The sequence below is a fragment of the Ovis aries genome, chromosome 1 (assembly GCF_016772045.2).
Source record: "Ovis aries strain OAR_USU_Benz2616 breed Rambouillet chromosome 1, ARS-UI_Ramb_v3.0, whole genome shotgun sequence".
NCBI classification, from domain to species: Eukaryota; Metazoa; Chordata; class Mammalia; order Artiodactyla; family Bovidae; genus Ovis; species Ovis aries.
In genome coordinates this window covers 40,726,240-40,752,189 of record NC_056054.1, presented here as the reverse complement: position 1 = coordinate 40,752,189, position 25,950 = coordinate 40,726,240, and the positions used below count along the sequence as shown (strand labels likewise).

At 45.8% G+C, this 25,950-nt stretch overlaps 1 protein-coding gene and 1 pseudogene across 1 annotated transcript in view; one reads left to right on the top strand and one right to left on the bottom strand.

The window, feature by feature from the left end:
• Window positions 1-11,292, bottom strand: part of AK4 (adenylate kinase 4) — a 95,056-nt gene extending 83,764 nt beyond the window's left edge. The window contains exon 1 of the mRNA XM_027970883.2: window positions 11,028-11,292. Coding sequence (XP_027826684.1) covers window positions 11,028-11,172 — 145 coding nt within the window. The 5' untranslated portion in view covers window positions 11,173-11,292. The remainder of the gene's footprint in view (window positions 1-11,027) is intronic.
• LOC132659241 (large ribosomal subunit protein uL30-like) lies at window positions 4,010-4,560 on the top strand (annotated as a pseudogene).
• Window positions 11,293-25,950: the final 14,658 nt, after the last annotated feature.

The window sequence follows — 25,950 nt, the reverse complement described above, 5'->3', positions numbered from 1 at the left end:
ATCATGGCATCTAGTCCCATTACTTCATGGCAAATAGTGGAAAAAGTGGAAGAAATGTCAGATTTTCTTTTTTGGGGCTCAAAACTCACTATGAACAGTCACTGCAGCCTTGAAATGAAAAGATGCTTGCTCCTTGGAAGGAAAGCTAGGACAAACTTAGTGTATTAAAAAGCAGAGATATCACTTTGCCGGCAAAGGTCCATATAGTCAAAGCTATGGTTTGTCTAGCAGTCATGAACAGATGTGAGAGTTTGACCATAAAGAAGGCTGAGCACTGAAGAATTGGTGCTTTCAAACTGTGGTGTTGGAGAAGACTCTTGAAAGTCCCTTGGACTGTAAGGAGATCAAACCAGTTAATCTTACACGAACTCAATCCTGAATATTCATTGAAAGGACTGATGCTGAAGCTTCAATACTTTGACCACCTGATGTGAAGAGTAGACTCGTTAGAAAAGACCCTGAGCTGGGAAAGATTGAAAGCAAAAGGAGAAGGGGGCAGCAGAGGACGAGATGGTTAGATAGCATCACTGACTCAATGAACATGAATTTGAGCAAACTGCAGGAGATAGTGAAGGACAAGGAAGCCTGATGTGCTGCAGTCCATGGGGTCACAAAGAGTTGGACATGACTTAGTGGCTGAACAATATTTACAAGGTGAATGAGGTCTAAAATGATAATATACAAGGTGTGATCAAGTCACAAAAGCAACGATCCCATGGACTTCAAATAAGCCCTGGAGGAGGAATTCCAGGTATTCCATGTAAACATCCACCTCTCCTCACCTCTTAGTTGAGCTGACTTGTCAAAATTCAGCTCAGAAATATCCTCTGAAAAGCTTTCCTTAACTCCATGCAAGCACGCTAAGTTGATTCAGTCATGTATGACTCTGTGCAGTCCCATGGACTATAGCTTGCCAGGCTCCTCTGTCCATGGAATTCTCCAGGCAAGAACAGTGGAGAGGGATGTCGTTTCTTCCCCCAGAGGATCTTCCTGACCCAGGGGTTGAACCCAGGTCTTCAGCATGGCAGACAGATTCTTTACCATCTGAGCTACCAAGGAAGCCCCCTTTAACACCATATGTGTGTGTGTTAGTCGCTCAGTTGTGTCCAACTCTTTGAGACCCCATGGGGTGTTGCCCACCAGGCTCCTCCATCCATGTGATTTTCCAGGCAAGAGTGCTGGAGCGGGTTGCCATTTCCTTCTACACTTTAACATCATACACAAAAATAAACTCAAAATGGATTAAAGAACTAAATGTGAGACCACATACTATAAAGCTCTTACGGCTGAACATGAGTCTCTTAGGTCTCCTGCATTGGCAGGTGGGTTCTTTACCACTACTGCCGCCTAGGAAGTCTCTTCCTTAACCCCATTTCCTCCTAAACGCTGGGTAGGCTGCCTCTTCCCTATGTGCCCAGGACCTACAAATGCACACCTTGCAGCCTTTCATCCACTGCATACTTGTTTGCCTCACTGCTGCTGCTGCTGCTGCTGCTGCTAAGTCGCTTCAGTCGTGTCCCCATAGTCTGTGCGACCCCATAGATGGCAGCCCACCAGGCTCCCCCATCCCTGGGATTCTCCAGGCAAGATCACTGGAGTGGGTTGCCATTTCCTTCTCCTGCCTCTCCCAGTAAATTTACATCTCCTTCAGGGAACAGACCTTGACTCACCTCTTTGTATCCCATAAGCCAATACTGCCTGGCACTCAAGCCTTTGTTGAAAGATAAAATCAAGGGACAGTCAGCAAAGCGTATTTTTGTATACTGAAAGACTGCAAATAACCCACAGGCATCTGGTTAAATCACCATTCTCAAAGTGTGGTCCAAGGATCCCTGAGGGTCCATGAGACCTTTCCCAGTGTCTGCAAATCCCCCTCTTTCTCTAACCACATATTTGTGTACAGCCAGATTCTCTTCCAATACTTTCACCTGACAACACGGCAAACTGACTGAGTAAGAGACCAGATGTGAGAATCTAGCTTTCTTCTATTAAAACAAACATTAAAGAGATTTGCAAATACGCTACTCTTCTTTGGAGTTTGTTCTAGAAAACAGTTCTTTTTTAATAGAAATAGGTTAACATGGGTTTGTTACTCTTGTATGTGTTAGTCACTCAATCATGTCTGACTCTTCAAGATCCCATGGACTCTAGCTCACCAGGCTCCTCTGTCTTAAGGGATTCTCCAGGCAAGAATACTGTAGTAGGTTGCCATTTCCTTCTCCAGGAGATCTTCAAGACCCAGGGATCAAACCCAGGTCTCCTGCATTGCAGGCAGATTCTTTACCATCTGAGACCAGAGAAGCCCAGTTACTCTTACTTTCAACAAATTAATAAATATTTTTTAACTTTCTTAGTTTTGATTTCTAGTACAGTCAATAACTATAGGTAGAACCTATATAAACAAAGACTCTTTGGGGCTCTCAATGTCTTTTAAATGTACTAAAAGGTCCTGAGACCCAAACAGTTGAGAATGGGTCAGTTAAAGAAACAATGGTATAGTTGTATGATAGGAGTATGCAGCCAACTTTTTTAAAGAATATGGTAGGTTGATAAACACTAGTAGAAACCAATGTCCAAGCTATAATGCTAAGTTTTTTAAAAAAGGACAGGAACTTCCCTAGTGGTCCAGTGGCCATACCCGTGCTCCTAATGCAGGCGGCCTGGGTTCTATCCCTGGTCAGGGAACTAGATCCCACCTGTCACAACTAAGAGTTCCCATGCTGCAAGTAAAGATCTTGTGTGCCATAATTAAGACATGTGCTGTGTGTGTTAGTTGCTCAGTCTTGTCTGACTCTTTGCAACCTCATGGACTGCAGCCCGCCAGGCTCCTCTATCCATGGGATTCTCCAGGCAAGAATACTGGAGTGGATTCTCACGCCCTCCTCCAGGGGATCTTCCCAAACCAGAGATCAAACCCGGGCCTCCTACATTGCAGGAGAATTCTTTACCAACTGAGCTACCACAGAAGCCTGGGTGACATGGCACATCAAATAAATAAATATTTAAAAAAGAAAGAAAGAAGGGCAAAACAAAGTATTGATATACGTGTACATTTTTTAAAGAGGTACCACTATACATATACATATGTGATATATGTATACACATATTTTTAGGATGAACATCCAAGAAAAGTAAAAAGTAGGTACCCCTGTGGAAAGTAACTGGGGAACCCGAGGTCAGGGATGGGAGAGATTTTCCACACCATTCCTAGTGTATTTGAACATTTTACCACCTGCATGTATTATGTGTGTGCTCAGTCACTCAGTCTTTTCCACCTCTTTGCAACCCCATGGACTGCAGCCCTCCAGGCTCCTCTGTCCAAGGAATTTTCCAGGCAAAAGTGCTGGAATGGGTTGCCATTTCCTACTTCAGGAGATCTTCCCAACCCAGGGATTGAACCCAAGTTTCTTGCGTCTCTTGTATTGGCAACAGACTCTTTACCACGGCACCACCTAGGAAGCCCTCTACATGTATCACTTTTTTCAAAAAATCAACAGTGTAATAAAAATTATATTGAAATAGTACAAAGCATTAAACTCACATTGAAGAACAGACCGTAATGACACTCGAAAATATTAAATGATACACTGTGAAATAAAACAAGCCATTTTCAAAACAGTAATACATAATATATTCTTAAAAAACTGTCGGGAAGATAGTCTGCACATAAAAAGTATTAACAGTTATTATTTCCTCCTAGTTAGTGCAAATACAAATTTCTTACTTCCTCATCTTTCTTGCATTTCTAAACCTTTGGTAACTTAACATGAACTCTTTATGCAATCAGAAAATCAATGAAAGGCCTCTTTCCTGGATGGAACCATGGAGGGTGCAGAAAAGAAAAAGAAGGTTCCTGCGGTGCCAGAAATCCTTAAGAAAAAAGCAAAAGAATTTTGCAGAGCTTAAGATGAAATGCCTGAGAAAGAACTTTGCCCAAAAGATGCTTTAAAAGGTAAGGAGGAAGTTAATCTATGAAAAAGCTAAGCAGTATCACAAAGAATACAGGCAGATGTACAGAACTGAAATTTGAATGGCTAGGATGGCAAGAAAAACTGGCAACTTCTCTGTGCTGAGGAACCCAAACTGGCCTTTGTCATCAGGATCAGAGGTACCACTGGTGTGAGCCCAAAGGATCAAAAGGTGTTGCAGCTTCTTCATCTCCATTAGATCTTCCAAGGCGCCTTCGTAAAGCTCAGCAAGGCTTCAGCTAACATGCTGAGAATTGTGGAACCATACATTGCATGAGTGTTACCCAAACCTGAAGTCAATAAATGAACTGATCTACAAGTATGGCTATGGCAAAATCAACAAGAGAATTGCCCTGACAGATAACATGATGCTCAATCTCTTGGCAAATATGGCATCATCTACATGCAGAATCTGATTCATAAGGTCTATACTGCTGAAAAATGTTTCAAAGAAGCAAACAACCTCCTATGGCCCTTCAAACTGTCTTCTCTATGAGACGGAATGAAGAAAAGGACCACCCATTTTGTAGAAGGTGGAGATGCTGGCAACAAGGAAGATCAGATCAACAGGCTTATTAGAAGGATGAATTAAGGTATTTACCACTATTTTTGTAATCTGTTCACTTAATAGAGACCGCTTTCAAGCTGAAAAGAAAGAAAGAAAAGAAAAACAAAGAAAGCGTTTAAATATTCAAGTATAGGGAATTCCCGGCAGTCCAGTGGTTAGCACTTCACACTTTCACTGTGGAGAGCCCGGATTCAATCCCTAGCCAGGGAACTAAGATCTTGCAAGTGCAGCAGTGCAAATAAGGGGGCGTGGGGGTGGGGATGTTGGAAAACAAAAATATACACGAAAGTATGTGTATCTATGTCTATATTAAATAAAATATTTAGTAAGCAAAAACTTACATGAATAAAGCAGCACCAGGGTGGCACAACAGTAGAGTCCCCCTGCCAATACAGGATTTGCAGATTCAAATCCTGGGTTGGGAAGATCCCCTGGAGAATGGAATGGCAACCCACTCCAGCAATCTTCCCTGGAGAATCCCATGGACAGAAGAGCCTGGTGGGCTACAGTACACAGGGTCACAAAAAGTCAGACATGACTGAGCGACTAACACTTTCACTTTTATCTGCTGAATGGACTATAATATAGAAGCTTTAAATGGTTTTGAAGAAGTGGTAAGAACACAGGAAAATGCTCACAATATCCAAGTGGGACGCCAAGTTAGTTTGCTGGGGACAGCAGGGCAAATATACAGGAAAAAAATAACTTCTTAGAATTTCCTAGTGTCAGTGTGGAATAGTGGGTAATTTTCACTTGCCTGTTCAGTTTCTTTCACAGCTTTGCATTTTTCAAATTTTCTACAAGGCATGACTTTGGTCAGAAAAAACTACTTTTAAAAAATGAGCAGGACTTCCCTGGTGGTCCAATGGCTAATGCTCCATGCTCCCAATGCAAGGTGCCCAGGTTCAATCCCTGGCCAGGGAACTAGATCCTGCATGCCACAATGAAGACTGAAGATCCTGTGTGCTGCAAATAAGACCTGGCACAGCCAAATAAATAATTTTTTAAGTGGATTTCAATTAAAAAATGACCACACTGAAAAGAAGCTCAGATTCAACTACGCATGTGTGAAAGTCAGTCTTAATGTCATGGGACCTTATTCAAGTCAAACTAACAGTTCTCTCAAAGTATGCGTGAAAACCCTCAAAGAAATGAGAAAAAACAGGGGGATGTACAAGTGGACCTGCAGACAGGAGAGATGCCTCCAAACTTGTCAGGTCCTTGACCTAGGCATCCTGAGTCCTTGACCTACATCCTGAGTCTTACCAAACGAAGGAAAAAATATGGAATATCCCATACTCTAGAAATAGCAGACTAAGCCAAGACTTTGCATGATCTCCAAAAACACGAACTATTAATATTTAATGTTGTTCTAAATACATTGGTGAACATTAGTCTCTTTAATACAACTTCTCCAATTGTCAGACGTTTTCATTCTTACATAAGAAAAGACACACATTTATACTTAATGAGCATTTAAAAAAAAACCTGAACCTTCTGAACTAGATCATTTTTTCAGGAGAGGCTCAGCCCATAGACTAATCTGAAATGCCAATCCCATCTGCAAACCTCAGCAAGAGCTGCAGTTAATATTAATTAAGAGCAGAAACAGGTTTGTTCTTGAACATCTTTCCTCTCAAGTCCAGGATGCTTCCAAATGGAAACTTTCCAACTTCCCTACACTTGACATAGTAGATCCAGTACAAACCTTAAAACAGGAGTCTCACACCTTTTAGAGGGAGGTTTCATTCACTGATCACTCAGCAAATGAAGGTACCACTAAATATAAATGGGGGGGGGGTGTTTGTTTTGGGCCACACCATGCAGCATGAGGGATTTTCATTTCTGACCAGGGATTGAACCTGCACCCCTGCAGTGGAAGTGAGAGCATGGAGTTTCAACCACTGAACTGCCAGGGAAGTCCCAAGATTTGGGGATAGTGGTTTTGGGTATTTATTTTCTTATTTGGCTGTGACAGGTCTTCGTTGAGGCTTTTTAGTTGAGGCATGTGGGATTTTTTCTTTTTTTATTTAATTTAGTTTCAGCATTCAGACTCTTTTGGCTCACACCATAAAGAATCTGCCCGCAATGTGGGAGACTCAGGTTCAATCCTGGGTCAGGAAGATGCCCTGTAGAAGGGAATGGCAATCCTCTTCAGTATTTTTGCCTAGAGAATTCCATGGACAGAAGAGCCTGGTGGGCTATAGCCCATGGGGTCACAAAGAGTCGGACACAACTGAGTTACTAACACACATTCATGCTCTAATTCTCTGATCACGGATCAAACCCAGGCCCTCTGCGATGGGATCACAGTCTTAGCGTAACCACAGGCCTTCTCCTATATCCTCTGCTTTAGCTCCTCTCTGAAGTACCTGCTGCTGCTGCAGCTAAGTCGCTTCAGTTGTGTCTGACTCTGCAACCCCATAGATGGCAGCCCACCAGGCTCCACGGTCCTTGGGATTCTCCAGGCAAGAACACTGGAGTATGTTGCCATTTCCTTCTCCAATGCATGAAAGCGAAAAGTGAAAGTGAAGTCTCTCAGTCATGTTTGACCCTTAGAGACCCCATGGACTGCAGCCTACCAGGCTCCTCCATCCATGGGATTTTCCAGGCAAGAATACTGGAGTGGGGTGCCATTGCCTTCTCCTAGATAATAGTATTTGATTCCAATTTCCTGAGTTGCTTTGCTGATGTGAAACCCCACTCCACCAAATGGAAGAACTACTTGGTGACCATGAGCACATAGCCCCAGGGCTCCTGGAGCCTAAGGACAAATAAGTTTAACCCCTGTGACACCACCCTGCTGCCTCACCATCAGCCAATCAGAGAACTGTACACTGGCTGATCCTGTACCCTGAGACACTCACCTGTCCTTAAAAAATGCTTTGCAAAAACCCTTTATGAAGCCTCAGGATTTTCAGGGGATAAGCCACCTCCTCGCATGGACTTGCAATATACCTTTCTTCGCTCCAAACTCTGACGTTTCAGTTTAGCCTCACTGCACAATCCGGCACATAAACTTGCATTAACATTAGCCACTGGACTACCAGGGAAGTCCCAGATTTTAAAGGAACTCTATTGAGTGCCAGCTGTGTGTGATGCACACGCACACACATACACATTCATGCATATGTATGCAAAAACACACACACAAAAGCTAATATTTTTTATGACAGTGTCCCAGCTTCTGGCAACTTAAGAGAACTCTCCCATCTATTTACTCATTCAGTGTGCTAAAAAAAAAAGTAAGCCAAAAATTGGGGGGTGGGTCTTCAAATAAGGTATTTGGTAAGTCTCAGCCTGCAGAGCTTCAGGCAGACCAGGCAGAGCCAACAGGTGACAGATATCACAAAGCTCATCTGAGATCCATAGTAAACACAAACTTTTATCACAAATCAGAGCTAATTAAGCAGAATGGACTTATCGCTAAAGGCTGTTTGACTCTTCTGGGAAAGATGTAGATAGAATTTATGACCGTGTCTTCATCAGGCTTGTTGAACTCCTTTTATTCATTAGGCAATTTGTCAGATCCATCCTTTAAGTCTCAGTGGCAACTGGACTATGGTGAAGGTAGAAAAAATATGCTATAGCCCCCAGCACCTAGAACCCTGACATATAGCAGGTATTCAGTAAGTATCTACTAGATAAATCAGAATACATTAGCTGCACTGCATCAGAAGTGTATGTGACAGCAGCAATAGAATTCACAAGCTATGTGCAGAGAAAAGAGATGAATTTCGCCAGGGCAGGTGAGGGAAAATTGCCCAAATGCAATGAGTAGCCAGTCCTTTCCTGGAAGAGCAGCTTTTCACCAGGCAGTAACGGCAGGAAAACCATGTGGACAGGAGTATGCCCCAATCCTGCAGGCTGCAGCAGATGGCCTGAGCTACTTTCCAATTCAAATTCTTACCAAGGTTTTATTTCCTGGGATTTTGCTGCACTTTAGCATCTCATTCAAACCTTCAACTATAAAGGGGTACCTACAGAGCGGTCATTGTGCTTCTCTGCCAGGAAATTAGTGAAAAGCAAACAGCAAGTAACAGAAAAATAAATGCTGCAGAATGTTTTCTTATTTACCAGGCAACGAAGACTCTTATACCTTCTGAGAAAAATAACCCAAGAACACCCTCCAAGTCCACTAGAAACAGGCCATTTTCAAAATAGTCACTGTCCTTTATTTATCCTCTTCTTCTTTCCCTGATAATGTTTTTGGTTTTGGGGGGTTTTTTGGCCCACAGCACAGTGGATCCTAGTTCCCTGACCAGGGATCGAACTTGCATCCCCTATACTGGAGGCACGGAGTGTTAACCATTGGACTGCCAGGGAAGTCCATTCTTGATTAAGTTTTAATTGATTCATGCATAAACTACTTGATTCCCAACAGAAAAAGATAATTTAAACATTGCAGAGTCACTTTTTACTCCAGGGAGAAACACTGGCAGGGAAATGAAGGCACTTGAAAGAGAACGGAGACTAAAATTCTGAACAAAGGAAAGTTAAAATGAACAAAATAAGGGAAAACAAGTGGAAAAGTTTTCAAACCCCCTAAAAAAGTGCAGAAACAAGCGACTTCCCATCACATTCTCTTCAAAAAAGCAGAGTGGGCTTCCCTGGTGGCTCAATGATGGATAATTCTCCTGCCAGTGCAGGAGACATGGGTTCAATCCCTGATCCGGGAGAATTCTAAAAGGCAAGGAGCAACTAAACCCGTATACCACGACTATTCAGCCAGTGCTCTAGAGCCAGGGAATGGCAACTACCTGAAGCCCGGGTGCCCTAGAGCCAGGGCTCTGCAACTTGAGAGGCAGGATGAGCGGCCTGAGTGCCACAACTAGAGAGTAGCCCCCCACTCTCTGCAACCAGATAAAAGCCCACGCAGCAAGGAAGACCCAGCACAGCCAAACAAATAAATAAGTAAATCACCTTTTTAAAAAGGAAAGAGCCACCAATCCAATCCCAAGATGGATGGTGCAAAGCCTTCATGCCAGAAGGAGGCAAGTTACCAAGTCAGGTACAGAGAAGGCAGAAAAATGGGCTCAATCCCACCCAGCAGTTTCCTCACCTCATTATACCCACTGAGAAGCCCCACCTGACCACAAAAGCCACCTGGCCACCTTGAGCCAGCCTACCCTTTCAGAGTTCTCCCCCCACCCAAACTGCATTCCAAACCGGGAAGGAGTAAAATGCATTTGAATGTGTTATTAAAATTAAAATAGACCCAGTTGTGGTCTATTCCAGGTGCGATGAGGTATACAGGACTCAGCCTTCTGAATGGTGAAGGGTGGGGAACAGGATTATTGAAAATCAAAATAAAAGTTTGCTCTTAAAACCTGCTTTAAGAAAGAAGGAGTAAAATTCTGCCTTTAAAATACTTCTTAATTCCCCGCCGCTTTCAGGCTTTCTGTTTTCCAAGCACCGTCCTCCACCCACCTCTGTCAAACTAATATGCGCTTCGGTAATGAAGATACCGTAATAGGCTATAACCACCTAGGACCAGGTAAGAACAGAAGACAGAGGGAAGCACCCCGTTTGCAATAACAAGTTTTCACAAATGAGTTGCTAATTGTGAGCATCTGCATCCCAGAAGGGCCAACTACCTAGCAGCAGCACCACACCTACCTACCTCTCGCCTTTTAACGCCAATTCATTGTGAACTCGTGTGAACGCGGGGTGGGAACAGAGGGGAGAAGGGCCGCACTGACAGGCCAAGGAGAGCGGGCGACCTGTAGCCCCAAATTAACCAGGCAAGCCAAGGGAGGCATTCTCAAGAAGCCATTTCCAAGGAGGCTGGATTCAAACTGTAATTTGTCAGATCAAGTCTCCTTGTCTCCTAATGGTCAGGCCCCGGCTTGAGGAGGAGGGGGAGTTAGTGGTGAGAGTTTACCTTAGAAGGCGGCAGGGAACAGACAGGCCTTTCAAAGCCACCCAGGGCTCTGCCCAGAGGCCCCGGGAGGCGTGGAGGGGCTGGAGCGGCGCGCGGCTGCGAGCCCCGCGGCGCCACAGGTTCCCCAGCGCGCGGCAGGGCCCGACTCCCACAGGTGGGCGGCGCTCGGCCCGGGGGCTCCGGCGAGAGGAGGGGATGCTACGGGTCACCAGGGACGCGGTGAACTGGGTGGGAGACGGCCAAGCGGTAGGATGGCTTGGCCTTAAGGAAGCCGGGCGAGAGAGAAGCTCGGGGTTTTCAGCTGCCCGGATCTGCTGGCTGGTGACCTGCTTTTCGCCAAAGCAAGAGCAGCCCGTGGCGGGGTGGGAGTGGGGCTCGCACCCCTCCTACCCTCCGCCCACCTAGCCTTGGCCTCCTCCCGGGCGCGGTTAAGCCGCACGGCTGCAGGCCACCAGCTGCATGCGCCCCGGCACGTAGGAGCCTGCACTACCACATGAGGGCGGGGGAAGGGCGCCCGGGGACCGAAGAGACTCAGCCCCCGGCTGGCCCTTCGCCTCCCAGCCTCACCCGATCCCGCGTCCGCTCACTCGCCCCCGCTCCCTCTCACCCGTGTTGGCCTTGATGTTCTCCCGCAAGAAGTGGCCGCTGGAGAGATGCTGAAGGCCAAAGTTCTGGGCTATCCTCTGGCACACGGTGCCCTTGCCCGAGCCCGGCGGCCCAAGGATGACCGCACGCAGGAGTTTGGAAGCCATTGCCTCGGAGAGGAGGGGGAGGCCGAACTGACAACCGGGACAGCGGCCTCGGAGAAGCCCCGGGAACTTTGTTTCTTCTGCCCCTGCCTCTGACACCCTGGGCTCGCGCGGAGATTCGCCGCCGCCCCTGCAGGGGAAGGAGAGACTTTGAGACAACCCCGCCTCTCCGCCCCGCGCCTGGGCGGCTCGAGGGCGGAGTAAGCGCCACGCTACACCTCCCCGCCCTCAACGCCCCCACTCTGCGATCCCGGAGAACTCCCGAGCGCCCGCCCCTGGCGGGGGTAGCCCTCGGGAGCTTGGAGGGGGGTCAGCCCGGCCAGGCCCACCTCGATCCTTTCCTAGATCTCGTGCCCCACGCCCAGTCCGAGGAAGGGCTCGGGCATCCCCACGGCAATCTCCACCGAGTGAGACAGCCTGAACAGGCGGTGACTCCAAGCGCGCCTCCAGTAGCCCCACGCCGCGGCGGCCTGGGGGCTGAGCCCCAACCCGGGTCCCCGCACGTGGGCAGCGTTTGGTCCCCGTCTCCTCCTCTCCCCGGCGGCTGTCACATCCCCGGGAGTAGCAGCGGCCGCCTCCGCAGAGGTCTGAGGGATGCTCTCCTCGCCGTGGAGCCAGAGTCCGGCGCCTCTCCACCCGGAGAAGTCAAATAAACACACACCTTGGCCGGGACGCGGCCCTCTGCGAGGCTTCTAGCCCGGATCCCGCTGGGCGGCGCCGCCTCCGCCCGCCCCCACTCGGAGCCCCGGCCGGCCGCGCGGGGCTCGCGCCTTACGTAAGCCGGGAGACCGGCTCCGCGCTAGCCGCCCGCCTGCGCTCCCCACCCCGCCACAGCCCTGCCACTCCGCTCCCACCCGTCTCCTCCGCGATCTTGCTCCCCGAGACCCCGTGGGGCCCGCGGGGCAGAAGGAACGTGGAGAAGACGCACGCGCCAGAAACCCCTCTTTTGCGGTAGGTTAGGGAGCCGGTCTCCTGTGGAAAGGAAGGAAAAATACAACTTGTTGAGTGCCTACTGTGCGTCCGTTTCGGAGCTAGGCGATTTCCTTGAAGCAGCAACCGTTCCAGGTAGGACATGCACGATGGAGGAAAAAGGAGGCTTGCAGTACGGCCCTTCATTTATTGGGTCAGTCATTCAACAAAGGTTTATTGAGCGCCTACTATGTGCCAGACACTCTTAGTCCCTCAGCATATAGCTGCGAACCAGAGATGGACTCCTACCCTGTGGAAGTTACATTTCAGCGGGACTTTTGAACTCTCATTTGCACGACTCCAAAGCACAGGCTTCTTGAGTTAGAAGGAAAAGGGCGGGGGGAGGGGGGAGGAATTAGGAATGATCCTGCCCTCAGGATCTCATAGACTGGTTCCAGAACTGAAGAAGCCAGGACGTTGGCACTAAATTAACAACTCAGTCCCAATGGATGCTCTCTTCTCCCTCGCCTCCCCAGCGCATCCCCATATCCCAATCCATATTCTCTTTAAATCTGTTCCCGCCCCACACACAGCCTTCATATCCCACTCGGACTTACTGTGATAACCGCCTGCCCGCAAGTCTCCAGCTTCCGGCGGTCCATATGTGATGCAGCTGCTACAGTGTGAGTCAATTTCTGTTATTTCCTCACCTCAGATATTATCGACTCTTCAGCACAAAGGAAAAAAAAAATCGTCAGCAGGGGCACACAGGTGCCTTCCGTACACCTCTGCCATCCTTTCACAGGCCTTCTGTGTCCTGCCATTGCAGAAATCCCCTGCAGGATTCTGAACACCCCCACACGTGGCTCACCGGTTCCGGAGGGACAACGTGTAGAAGAGCCTTCTCTAGCTTCCTGGCTGCTCTATCCGTGTTCGGGCGCAGGGGAGGGGGTGAGAGAGACTGGCATGGGATCCCAGGTCCCAGCCCTTCTCCTCCACACACTGATAGCCAGGCAGAGCCTAGTCTCTCGCTACCCAGGAGCACCCCCAGGCTGCCAACCCCCCCGCCGCCAACCCCAGGCCAGTATTTGTTCCAAAGTCCCCTTCCCCTGTCAAAACTATCTCAGTAATTTCCCTCGTGGTCCAGTGTTTAAGAATCCGCCTAATGCAGGGAGTCACAGGTTCGATCCCGGATGGGGGAAGATGCCGCATGCCCTGGAGAAACTAAGCCCATGTACCACAACTACTGAGCCCAGCACTGCAACTAAGAGTAACTCCTGCTCCCCGCAACTAAAGAAAGCCCCAGCAAGGCAATGGAGACCCACCGCAGCCAAAAATAAATCAAAAATTAAAAACTATCTCAAAGTTCTGTGGATCTCAGAGTTGTTATATAGAGCCCTTTTAGCACTTTTCCTGGAAGCAAAGAGGGGAAAGAACCTCTGGAGCTTTGGAGGGGATGACAAATCTCCCCTCTTCTTCCTACCATGTGCCCTATATATATAGCAGACACTCTGCAGTCCTTCTCCAGCCTGAGCATACATCAGAATGGCGTGGAAGGCTTATCAAAACCGGCTGCTGATCCCTACCCCCAGAGTCTCTGATTCTGTGGGTATGAAGTGGACATTTCTAACAAGTTCCCAGGTAGAGCTGGGGCTGCCTATCTTGAGAGGTCACTTTGAAAACCACTGCTCAGTGGGAAATCAGTATTCAGACACATGTGGTCTGGATTCCTCCACCTGCTTTGGGATCTTTGGCCCTTAACCTCTTTCTAAAATGAGATGGGATTTAGCTGGAGCCAGAGGTCCCTTGGTATTTACCAAGAATTGATTCTGTAAGTTGCCACAGGAAAGACAGCTTCTAGCCCCCACAAACTAGATGTAGATGGCTTACCTTGCTATCTCACCCAGTTCTTTTGCCTAGTTTTGAAATGTCTTCACCAACATCACCCTATGGTGGTCAGGCAACTCTGCTAGCCACCCGCACGAACATATATTATGAAACAAAAAAGGAGTTGTGACATCGGTAAACTTAAGAGAAGCCTGGCTGAAATTAGAACCTGACATTTCACAAGAGCCCTAATGGACCTTTCATGTTTCAGCCATCCTCAGGGTCCCACAACTCAGCTGCTGATTGGAAGCAGGAGAACTGGAAAAAATGGGCTTGGGAGTCAAATACCCTAGGATTCAACTGCAGCAGCACCATTCACCAACTCTTCAAGCTCCTGATGTCTGTGAGCCTTAGTTTGCTTATCTGTAAAAGGGAAATAGTACTTATCTCACAGGCAGTGAGATAAGGCTTAAATGAGATAATGTATGTGAGAATTTAGCACAGGACTGGGCATATAATAAGTATTCATGAACATCATCATGATTAACCATGAAAGAATTGTATAGCCTCTCTGATCTCAGTTCCCAGATTATGAGCTAGTAATAAAAGCTGGCTTAAAATTCAACATTCAAAAAATGAAGATCATGGCACCCAGTCCCATCACTTCATAGCAAATAGATGGGGAAACAATGGAAACAGTGACAGATTTTATTTCTTGGGCTCCAAAATCACTGCAGATGGTGACTGCACCCATGAAATTAAAAGGCATTTGCTCCTTGGAAGAAAAGCTATGACCAACCTAGACAGTATATTAAAAAGCAGAGACATTATGTTGCCAACAAAAGCCCATATAGTCAAAGCTATGGTTTTTCCCATAGTCATGTATGGATGAGTTGGACCATAAAGAAAGCTGAGCGCCAAAGAATTAATGCTTTGGAACTGTGGTGTTGGAGATCAAACCTTGGACAGCAAAGAGATCAAACCATCAATCCTAAAGGAAATCAGTCTGAATATTCATTGGAAGGACTGATGCTGAAGCTGAAGATACAATATGTTGGCCACCTGATAGAAAGAACTGACTCATTGGAAAATCAGAGAAGCAATGTCAACCCACTCCAGTATTCTTGCCTGGAAAATCCCATGGATGGAGGAGCCTGGTAGGCTGCAGTCCATGGGGTCGCTAAGAGTTGGACATGACTGAGTGACTTCACTTTCACTTTTCCCTTTCATGCATTGGAGAAGGAAATGGCAACCCACTCCAGTGTTCTTGCCTGGAGAATCCCAGGGACGGGGGAGCCTGGTGGGCTGCCGTCTCTGGGGTCACATAGAGTTGGACACGACTGAAGCGACTTAGCAGCAGCAGCAGCAGCATTGAGAAATATCCTGACGCTGGGAAAGATTGAATACAGGCGAAGGGGATGACAGAGGATGAGATGGTTGGATGGCATCACCGACTCTACATATATATGAGTTTGAGCAAACTCTGGGACTCAGTGATGGCCAGGGAAGATTGGTGTGCAGCAGTTCATGAGGTCACAAAGAGTTGGACACAACTGAGCAACTGAACTGAACTGAACTGAACTGGTGACAAAGTACCTAGCAGGCTTCCTGGCCCTTGCAAGATATTCCGTAATGGTAGCTGTTCTTAACACAAACACTCATGTAATTGGCTTCTTCTATTTCCTTTGCCTAGGGTTTTAACAGTCTTCAAAATAATTCACATCTATGTGTTAGTCTGTAGACAAACTGTAAACTCTGAGGGCTGAAGCCAAATTGAATTTATTTTTCTACTTTCAAAAATATATAGCACTGGACTTCCCTGGTGGTCCAGTGGTTAAAACTCCATGCTTCTACTGCACGAGGCACAAGTTCAATCCCTTGTGGGGGAGGATCCTGCATGCCACATGGTGTGGCAAAAAAAAAAAAAAAAAGATATAGATAGTAGATAACCCTTTGCCCATAGTAGGTTATCTGTAAAAGTTAGCAAATCTCACCCTCCCTCATCTGAACACACTCACCATCAAGCTGTGTGGCCTCTCTGCAACTTTCCATAATATAAAGACTACACCTGTTCATACTTTACACTTCCTTCATCAGATTCTCACAAGCTTGCAATGAAGATTGAGCAGAGATTCTCATTCCTGTTTTACAAATGAGAAAAACCAAGGTTCTGAGAGGTGAGGTGAACTGCCCAAGATCACAGAACTAGCTGGTGACATGGTGGGGTCCAAACCCAGATTTTCTCATTCCAGGCATAGTACTCTTATTTACTAAACTTCAGTAATTTCCACACTACTTTCACAATTTTGCCACAATCTTCTAACATCTTGGCTTAATCTGCTTATCATGTTTCTTTATATTGACTCAATTTGTTTAAATAATTTATTTGAAAAAGAAACTATATATAACTCACTTGGACTGTGAAGAAGGCTGAGCGCCAAAGAATTGATGCTTTTGAACTGTGGTGTTGGAGAAGACTCTTGCGAGTCCCTTGGACTGCAAGGAGATCCAACTAGTCCATTCTGAAGGAGATCAACCCTGGGATTTCTTTGGAAGGAATGATGCTAAAGCTGAAGCTCCAGTACTTTGGCCACCTCATGCAAAGAGTTGACTCATTGGAAAAGACTCTGATGCTGCGAGGGATTGGAGGCAGGAGGAAAAGGGGACGACAGAGGATGAGATGGCTGGATGGCATCACTGCCTTGATGGACGTGAGTCTGAGTGAACTCCGGGAGTTGGTGATGGACAGGGAGGCCTGGCGTGCTGCGATTCATGGGGTCGCAAAGAGTCGGACACGACTGAGCGACTGAACTGAACCATAGATACAAAGGATACACTAAAATAAATGCAAGAAACATAAAAGTAAGTTACCAAATTCCTCAAATCTACTTGTTGAGTTTCTAGCTTAACCTTTATTAAAAAAAAAAAAAAAATCTTTGTTTAAAGAAAAAAAAGATGTTGTTTACCAAGTGTTAGCCAAAAGATAAAAAGACATGGAGCATCTAAATGGGACTGTTTGTCTACAAACATACAGCTCAAAATAGAATTAGAAAGGGAACACTTTCTTAACCTTTAGTTTATTATTATCCAAAGCCAGGTCCATGTACCACTTAGAATCAGCTCCATCTCCAAATCCAATTATCTCTAGCTTCATCAGGAATGCTTTCACATACTTCAAAGTGTACCCTTTAAATGTAATTTAGTATAACTCACCAGGATTTTTTTAAATGATGTGACCTCAAGGATAGTTCACAGATATGATGCCAATCCCATTTCAAACGTTAACCCCTATGTCCCCACCCCCTACCCCCCCCCCCACCCCGTTCTTCACACTATCACTCTCCTTCACTGTCTTTCTATCATCATTCAGGCTTCCTTCTGTTGTATTTGATGAAGACTGTAGGCTCCTTGAACATAGTTGTTATATGATAACTGAGTTTGCCTCATGATGGATGTTCAACCACTAGGTATAACCAAGTCAGAGATCAGGAAAAGGAAGAATTTATAGCTTGCAGCAAGTAAAGAGAACACTAGGGATCTTCCCCAAAGGAGTGTCTCTCCACACAACAAAATGGAGAAGTTTTAAGCTAAGGCTACATGCATATTCAAGAAGAGGCTTGAGTAGAGGAGAAATGGGGCAAAGGTCCACAGAGTTCAAGTCTTAGTTGACTGAAGTCCAGAGGGTCAGCATCATTATGTCCTGAACCTGGCTGGGGGGGCGGGCCTTAGTTCCTCCAGAACTCAGACATTATTATGTATAGTATTAAGGAGGAACTAGGACTCTACTTTGAATGAGTGAGTGAAGTCGCTCAGTCATGTCCAACTCTTTGCAACCCCGTGGACTGTAGCCCACCAGGCTCCTCTGTCCATGGGATTCTCCAGGCAAGAATACTGGAATGGGTTGCCATTTCCTTCTCCAGGGGATCATCCCGTCCCAGGGATCGAACCCGGGTCTCCCGCATTGCAGGCAGATGCTTTACCCTTTGAGCCACCAGGGACTCTACTTTATCTCTATACTATTGTTTGACTGCTTTTTCTCTGTTCCTGCATTCCTTTGTGTCCTTAAGATGATCAGTTTTACCACAACTTGTTCAGGGATGAGCTTTATGTCTAGACTTAGATCAAAAAATGGCTCAGGCCAAAATGGCTTCTCTTATGTCAAGAGAAGTTCTCTTTCTCCAGGGCTCCCGCAGTATATCTGTTTACATAGTGACTTCATCTTGTATGTCAGGGCCTCCACACAGTTAGGTATAGAGTCCAGACTTGGAGGGCAAATATTATCAAATGACTGACTCATGGCTGAATGCAGAGTGGGTAAAGCCCGGAGGGACAGAAAGAAGGAATAATAGCAACTTGGATACAGCAAGTTTCAGAAAAGAAAGATGTGAAATAATGGAAGAAGGAACAAGATATTAGCCCCAGATTGCCTGGCTCCTTTCTCCCTGCCGGCACTCATGAAAGCCTTAGGACACCAAAAGGTTGTATTGAGAGAAGAATAAATAGGGAGGACTAAGGCGGCACTATGTGTAACAGCAGCACATTGTGGCAAGCGAGTCATTTCCAAATTGTACTAGTTCACACGGTTATTAAACTATAACATCTTAACAGTTATTGGAAAGAGGCAGCATTATCTGTTTTACAAGGTCACTCTCAGATCAAAAAAATAAGTGTTCCCAAAACTGGCCTGGGATAATCCCACATGCCTCAGAGCAAGTAAGCCTGTATGCCACAAATACTGAGCCTGGGCTCTAGAGAAGCCACCACAATGAGAAGCCCGAGCACCACAATGAAGAGTAGCCCCTGCTCCCCACAACTAGAGAAAAGCCGGGATAGCCAAGTTAATTAATTTTTTAAAATAACTGGAAGGAAATAAATCAACATTCTTCATATTTACCTGGTATAAGCCATCATTCTCCACCAACACCAAACCACTTACAAATTGATCCTGGGGTAAGAGTCTGTGATAGAGGTGCTTCTTCAGGAGATGAAGGTGTTGAACTCCCACCCTTGGTCTTTCCACTGTGAAACACTAAAAAGCAAAGTAAGAATCTGTTAAGCTCTACCCTCCAAATATAATGATATAATGATGATGTCTCGCTCAGAACTTTGCTCTGGTTCGCACGTCTGGTAGTGGAGATGGACGAGACTCTGTCATTCCCACTCTTCACACCACCTTTCCAACCACAGTGAAAAGCAGAACTCTGTCTCTGAGTTGCCTCTGAGTTGTCTCTGAGTAGGCAAGTCTCTATACTCCAGATGCCTTTGACCCTGTCTTTCTCTGTGCAGAGTTAACTGTCAGGGGGAGTGCAACTTTTTTTCCTGCTCCAGCTAGATGAAAGAACTGGAACTGAACACTGAGTTTATTCTGCTCAAGTCTTACTCATCAAGACTGGATAGGTAAAGTGGATCCCGCTTGTGGGAGCCTTCTAAGTTTGGTCTTCTGATATGGGCAGTATCAGTTCAGTTCAGTCACTCAGTCATGTCCGACTCTTTGCGACCCCATTAATCACAGCATGTCAGGCCTCCCTGCCCATCACCAACTCCTGGAATTTACCCAAACTCATGTCCATTGAGTCGGTGATGCCATCTAGCCATCTCATCCTCTGTCATCCCCTTCTCCTCCTTCCCCCAATTCCTCCCAGCAACAGGGTCTTTTCCAATGAGTCAACTCTTCGAATGAGGTGGCCAAACTATTCGAGTTTCATCCTCAGCATCAGTTCTTCCAATGAACATCTGATCTCCTTTAGAATGGACTGGTTGGATCTCCTTGCAGTCCAAGGAACTCTCAAGAGTCTTCTCCAATACCACAGTTCAAAAGCATCAATTCTTTGGCGCTCAGCTTTCTTCACAGTCCAACTCTCACATCCATACACGACCACTGGAAAAACCATAGCCCTGACTAGACGGACCTTTGTTGGTAAAGTAATGTCTCTGCTTTTGAATATGCTATCTAGGTTGATCATTGGAGAAGGTAACGGTACCCCACTCCAGTACTCTTGCCTGGAAAATCCCATGGACAGAGGAGCCTGATAGGCTGCAGTCCATGGAGTTGCTAAGAGTTGGACACGACTGAGTGACTTCACTTTCACTTTTCACTTTCATGTACTGGAGAGGGAAATGGCAGCCCACTCCAGTGTTCTTGCCTGGAGAATCCGAGGGACGTTGGAGCTGGTGGGCTGCTCTCTATGGGGTCCCACAGAGTCAAACATGACTGAAGCGATTTAGCAGCAGCAGCAGGTTGATCATAACTTTCCTTCCAAGGAGTAAGCGTCCTTTAATTTCATGGCTGCAATCACCATCTGCAGTGATTTTGGAGCCCAAAAAAATAAAGTCTGACACTGTTTCTACTGTTTCCCCATCTATTTCCCATGAAGCGATGGGACCAGATGCCATGATCTCCATTTTCTGAATGTTGAGCTTTAAGCCAACTTTTTCACTCTCCTCTTTCACTTTCATCAAGAGGCTTTTGAGTTCCTCTTCACTTTCTGCCATAAGGGTGGTGTCATCTGCATATCTGAGGTTATTGATATTTCTCCTGGCAATCTTGATTCCAGCTTGCGCTTCTTCCAGCCCAGCATTTCTCATGATGTACTCTGCATAGAAGTTAAATAAGCAGGGTGACAATATACAGCCTTGACATACTCCTTTTCCTATTTTGATCCAGCGGATGTTGGCAATTTGATCTCTGGTTCCTCTGTCTCTTCTAAAACCAGACTGAACATCTGGAAGTTCACAATTCACGTATTGCTGAAGCCTGGCTTGGATAATTTTGAGCATTACTTTACTAGCGTGTGAGATGAGTGCAATTGTGTGGTAGTTTGAGCATTCTTTGGCATTGCCTTTCTTTGGGATTGGAACGAAAACTGACCTTTTCCAGTCCTGTGGCCACTGCTGAGTTTTCCAAATTTGCTGGCATATTGAGTTCAGCACTTTCACAGCATCATCTTTTAGGATTTGAAACAGCTCCACTGAAATTCCATCACCTCCACTAGCTTTGTTCGTAGTGATGCTTTCTAAGGCCCACTTGACTTCACATTCCAGGATGTTTGGCTCTAGGTGAGTGATCACACGATTGTGATTATCTGGGTCATGAAGATCTTTTTTGTACAGTTCTTCTGTGTATTCTTGCCACCTCTTCTTAATATCTTCTGTTGGTAAGTGCCCAATATGCTACTGGAGATCAGTGGAGAAATAACTCCAGAAAGAATGAAGGGATGGAACCAAAGCAAAAACAATACCCACTTGTGGATGCGACTGGTGATAGAAGCAAGGGCCGATGCTATAAAGAGCAATGTTGCATAGGAACCTGGAATGTCAGGTCCGTGAATCAAGAAAAATTGGAAGTGGTCAAACAGGAGATGGCAAGAGTGAATGTCCACATTCTACAAATCAGCGAACTAAAATGGACTGGAATGGGTGAATTTAACTCAGATGACCATTATATCTACTACTGTGGGCAGGAATCCCTTAGAAGAAATGGAGTAGCCATCATGGTCAACAAAAGAGTCCAACATGCAGTACTTGGATGCAATCTCAAAAATGACAGAATGATCTCTGTTCGTCTCCAAGGCAAACCATTCAATGCCACAGTAATCCAAGCCTATGCCCCAACCAGTAATGCTGAAGAAGCTGAAGTTGAACAGTTCTATGAAGACCTACAAGACCTTTTAGAACTAACACCCACCAAAGATGTCCTTTTCATTATAGAGGACTGGAATGCAAAAGTAGGAAGTCAAGAAACACCTGGGGTAGCAGGCAAATTTGGCCTTGGAGTACAGAATGAAGCAGGGCAAAGGCTAATAGAGTTTTGCCAAGAGAACGCTCTGGTCATAGCAAACACCCTCTTCCAACAACACAAGAGAAGACTATACATGGACATCACCAGGTGGTCAACACTGAAATGAGATTGATTATATTCTTTGCACCCAAAGATGGAGAAGCTCTATACAGTCAGCAAAAACAAGACTGGGAGCTGACTGTGGCTCAGATCATGAATACCTTATTGCCAAATTCAGACTTAAATTGAAGAAAGTAGGGAAAACCACTAGACCATTCAGGTATGACCTAAATCAAATCCCTTATGATTATACAGTGGAAGTGAGAAATAGATTTAAGGGACTAGATCTGATAGACAGAATGCCTGATGAATTATGAACGGAGGTTCATGACATTGTACAAGAGACAGGGATCAAGACCATCCCCATGGAAAAGAAATGCAAAAATGCAAAATGGCTGTCTGAGGAGGCCTTACAAATAGCTGTGAAAAGAAGAGAAGCGAAAAGCAAAGGAGAAAAAGAAAGATATAAGCATCTGAATGCAGAGTTCCAAAGAATAGCAAGAAGAGATAAGAAAGCCTTCCACAGGGATCAATGCAAGGAAATAGAGGAAAATAATAGAAGGAGAAAAACTAGAGATCTCTTCAAGAAAATTAGAGATACCAAGGGAACATTTCTAGACTATGATAAACATTTATTATTTGCTATGTACCACTGTTTCTCTCTCCCTCTCTTCATGTGTGTGTATACAAATATATTTTGTTGGTGTTGTTCAGTCTCTAAGTTATGTCCGACTCTTTGTGACCTCGTGAACTGCAGCATGCCAGGTTCCTCTGTCCTCTACTATCTCCCAGAGTTTGCTCAAATTCATGTCCATTGAGTCAGTGATGCTATTTAACCACTTCATCCTCCGCCTCCCCCTTCTCCTTTTGCCTTCAATCTTATCCATATATTATATATGTATAATATATATAAATTGTTAATATTATATTATATACAATATTAATTCTTGCCACAGCCCTATGCCATAGGTAGTCTATTATTTTGTATCCCCTTTATAGATCTTAAACCTGAAGCAAGACATCTGGCAAGTTGCCTGACATCCTATAGACATAAGTAGAAGATTTAAGGACATAAATCAAGCATCCTGACTCTAGAACCAGTGTTCTTTAATCATTGTGCTATGCGGATTCAAAGACATCTGGAGTAATAGTGTTATCTTTTTATTTTATAGATGAAGAAACTGAGACTCTAAGAGGTTAGGTAGTTTATCCCCCGGTGTCATTGAGCCAAAGCTGGGATTTGAACCCAGGTATCATGGGTCAATGGCACCCTACTCCAGTACTCTTGCCTGGAAAATTCCATGGATGGAGGAGCCTGGTGGGCTGCAGTCCATGGGGTTGCTAACATTCGGACACGACTGAGCAACTTCACTTTCCCTTTTCACTTTCATGCATTGGAGAAGGAAATGGCAACCCACTCCAGTGTTCTTGCCTGGAGAATCCCAGGGATGGGGGAGCCTGGTGGGCTGCCGTCTATGGGGTCGCACAGAGTCAGACACGACTGAAGCGACTTAGCAGCAGCAGCATCATGGATCAAAGCATATAACCACTACACCCTACCCAGTCTCCCTAGTACTTGAGTGAAGAGGGTCCTCTGACTCTGTCAGGAGCAATCTTCACCAGATTGCTTCTCTGGATGTTACAGTAGAGAGATGCTAACAGCAAGGAGAAAGTCACTTATGTTCAACCTGACTTTACTCCCTCAACAGCCAGGTAAGATCAACTGGGTCCTATGAAAGCTTCCTCCCACTAGACCCTCTGTCTCAGGAATTACCACAGGTTTTAACTTACATCTTCCCTCCTGAACCTGCCTGTCAGCCTCCCACTGCCAACCTGTTGCCAGATCATTGCTGTGTCCCACATCTTGTTGCCAGAATGCTTTGACAGGAGCTCGACTCACTGTGGATCTGGCTCTCAGGTGGCATTTCCACTTTGCTCTCCATCTCATGACCGCAGGCCTGCCTACCAGCTTGGGAATCAAGTTCCAGCTGCCCTCCCCCACCACCACCACAGCCTCTCCACCACATCAGTCCCAAACTTGGCTTCCAGATCTCCAGCCAGGGACATGGGCCCCCATCTATTTGACAGATCACGATGGACACAGCTGAGAGACAAACCAAAAGGGTAGGAAAAGGGTATAATTTAAAGGGGGTGTCTTATCTATAGACTGGGAGAAAATAGTTGCAAACGATGCTACTGACAAGTGACTAATCTCCAAAATATACAAATAGCTCATATAACTCAGTATTGAAAAACAAGCATCCCAATAAAAAGCAGTCAGCAGACTTAAATAGACATTTCTCCAAAGAAGAGATACAAATGGCCAACAGGTCCATGTAAAGATGCTCAGCGTTGCTAATTGTTGGAGAAATGCAAATCAAAGCTACAATGAGGTATCACTTCACAATGGTCAGAGTGGCTATCATCAAAAAGTCTACAAATAATAAAAACTGGAAAGGGTGTGGAGGAAAGGAAACCCCCCTACACTGTTGGTGAAATGTAAATTGGTACAGTAACTATGGAAAACAGTTTGGACTTAAACCTTTAAAAACTAAAAAATAAGACTTCTCTGGTATTTCTGTGGTTAAGAATCCTCCTGCCAGATGGGAGGGAGGTTCAAAAGGGAGGGGATGTATGTATACCTATGGTTGATTCATGTTGAGGCTTGACAGAAAACAACAAAATTATGTAAAGCAATTATCCTTCAAAAAAAAAACATCCCCCTGCCAATGCAGGGGACATGGATTAGACCCCTGGTCCAGGGAGATTCCATATGCCTCAAAGCAACTAAGCCCAGGAGCCACAACTTTTGCAGACCATGTGCCCAAGCTCTGCAACAAGAAAAGCTACCATAATGAGCACGCACGCACACACAGAAGCTAATCTATCTTGAGTGCTACATCCTCAGCCGTGGATGCTGAATGCTGTACAGAAAGTGTTATTGATTATACTTACATAATGTGATTCAGAATCCCTGGCACCTTCTGTGGGTGGATATATTATAAAATGAGATACACAGCAACAAATAAAACATTCTGCACGTAGTCTGATGACACTCTCTTGTTCTGTACACTGTATTTCTTCCATAGCAGGATAACATTTTACCATGATCCCTTTCCTTCTTCATGCAACAGCTGAGGAATGTTATGCATCACATTAAGAAAGGTAATGCAGGATTGGGTTGCCATGGGTAACCATGGGTTGCCCAATGGTTAAGAATCCACCTGCCAATGCAGGGGACATGGGTTCAACCTCTAGTACGGGAAGATCCCACATGCAGCGGGGCAATTACGCCTGTGCGCCACAGCTACTGAGTCCACGCTCTAGAGCCTGTGCTTCACAGCTACTGAGGCTGCCCACCCTGGAGCCTGTGCTCTGCAACAAGAGAAGCCACTGCAGTGAGAAGCCCGAACACTGCAACGAAGAGTAGCCCCTGCCCACCACAACTAGAGAAAGCCTGCGCTCAGCAATGAAGACCCAGTGCGGCCAAAAATGAATAACATTTAAGATAAAAAAGAAAGAAAGGTGACGCAGCAGAAAGAGAGAAATCAAGAGTCTTTTCTTGGCTTTGAGTTTGGGGCAGGGATCTCAGAAGAAGTGGAAAAAAATGCAGTTGATTTGGGAGTCTGCAAATGGTTTAAAGCTTTCTACTATATTCTGTATTCTAAACTAGGAAAAATCCCCTGGGTTAGGAAGATGAGAGTCAGAGGAGAATTTAAGTGAAAATGATTTCCTAGAAAGAAGGGAAACTGCCCATCTGTTTACTTCCCAGGACTGAGCCCAGCAGGGAGGATGTAAGAAAAAAGAGAGATGGAGAAGATCCAAATGCAGGGAAGTATGTCGCCCCTTCCCCAACTAGGACCTGCGGTCACGCATGCGTGCTCAGTCGTCTCTCAGTTGTGTCCAACCCTTTGCGACCCCATGGACTGTAGCCTGCCAGGCTCCCCTGTCCACGGGATTCTCCAGGCGAGAATACTAGAGAAGGTTGCCATTTCCTCCTCCAGGGGATCTTCCCAACCCAGGGATCTAAACTGCATGTCCTGAATCTGCAGGAAGATTCTTTGCAACTGAGCCACCTGAGAAGCCCCAGGTAGGACCTAGAGAAGTGACAAACTTCACAATGACGTGCATCACAGAATGACTCTGTTCCACAAGCATGTTCTGCTTGGTTAGTGTGAGGTTGTATTTTATTATTTTATTCATTTATT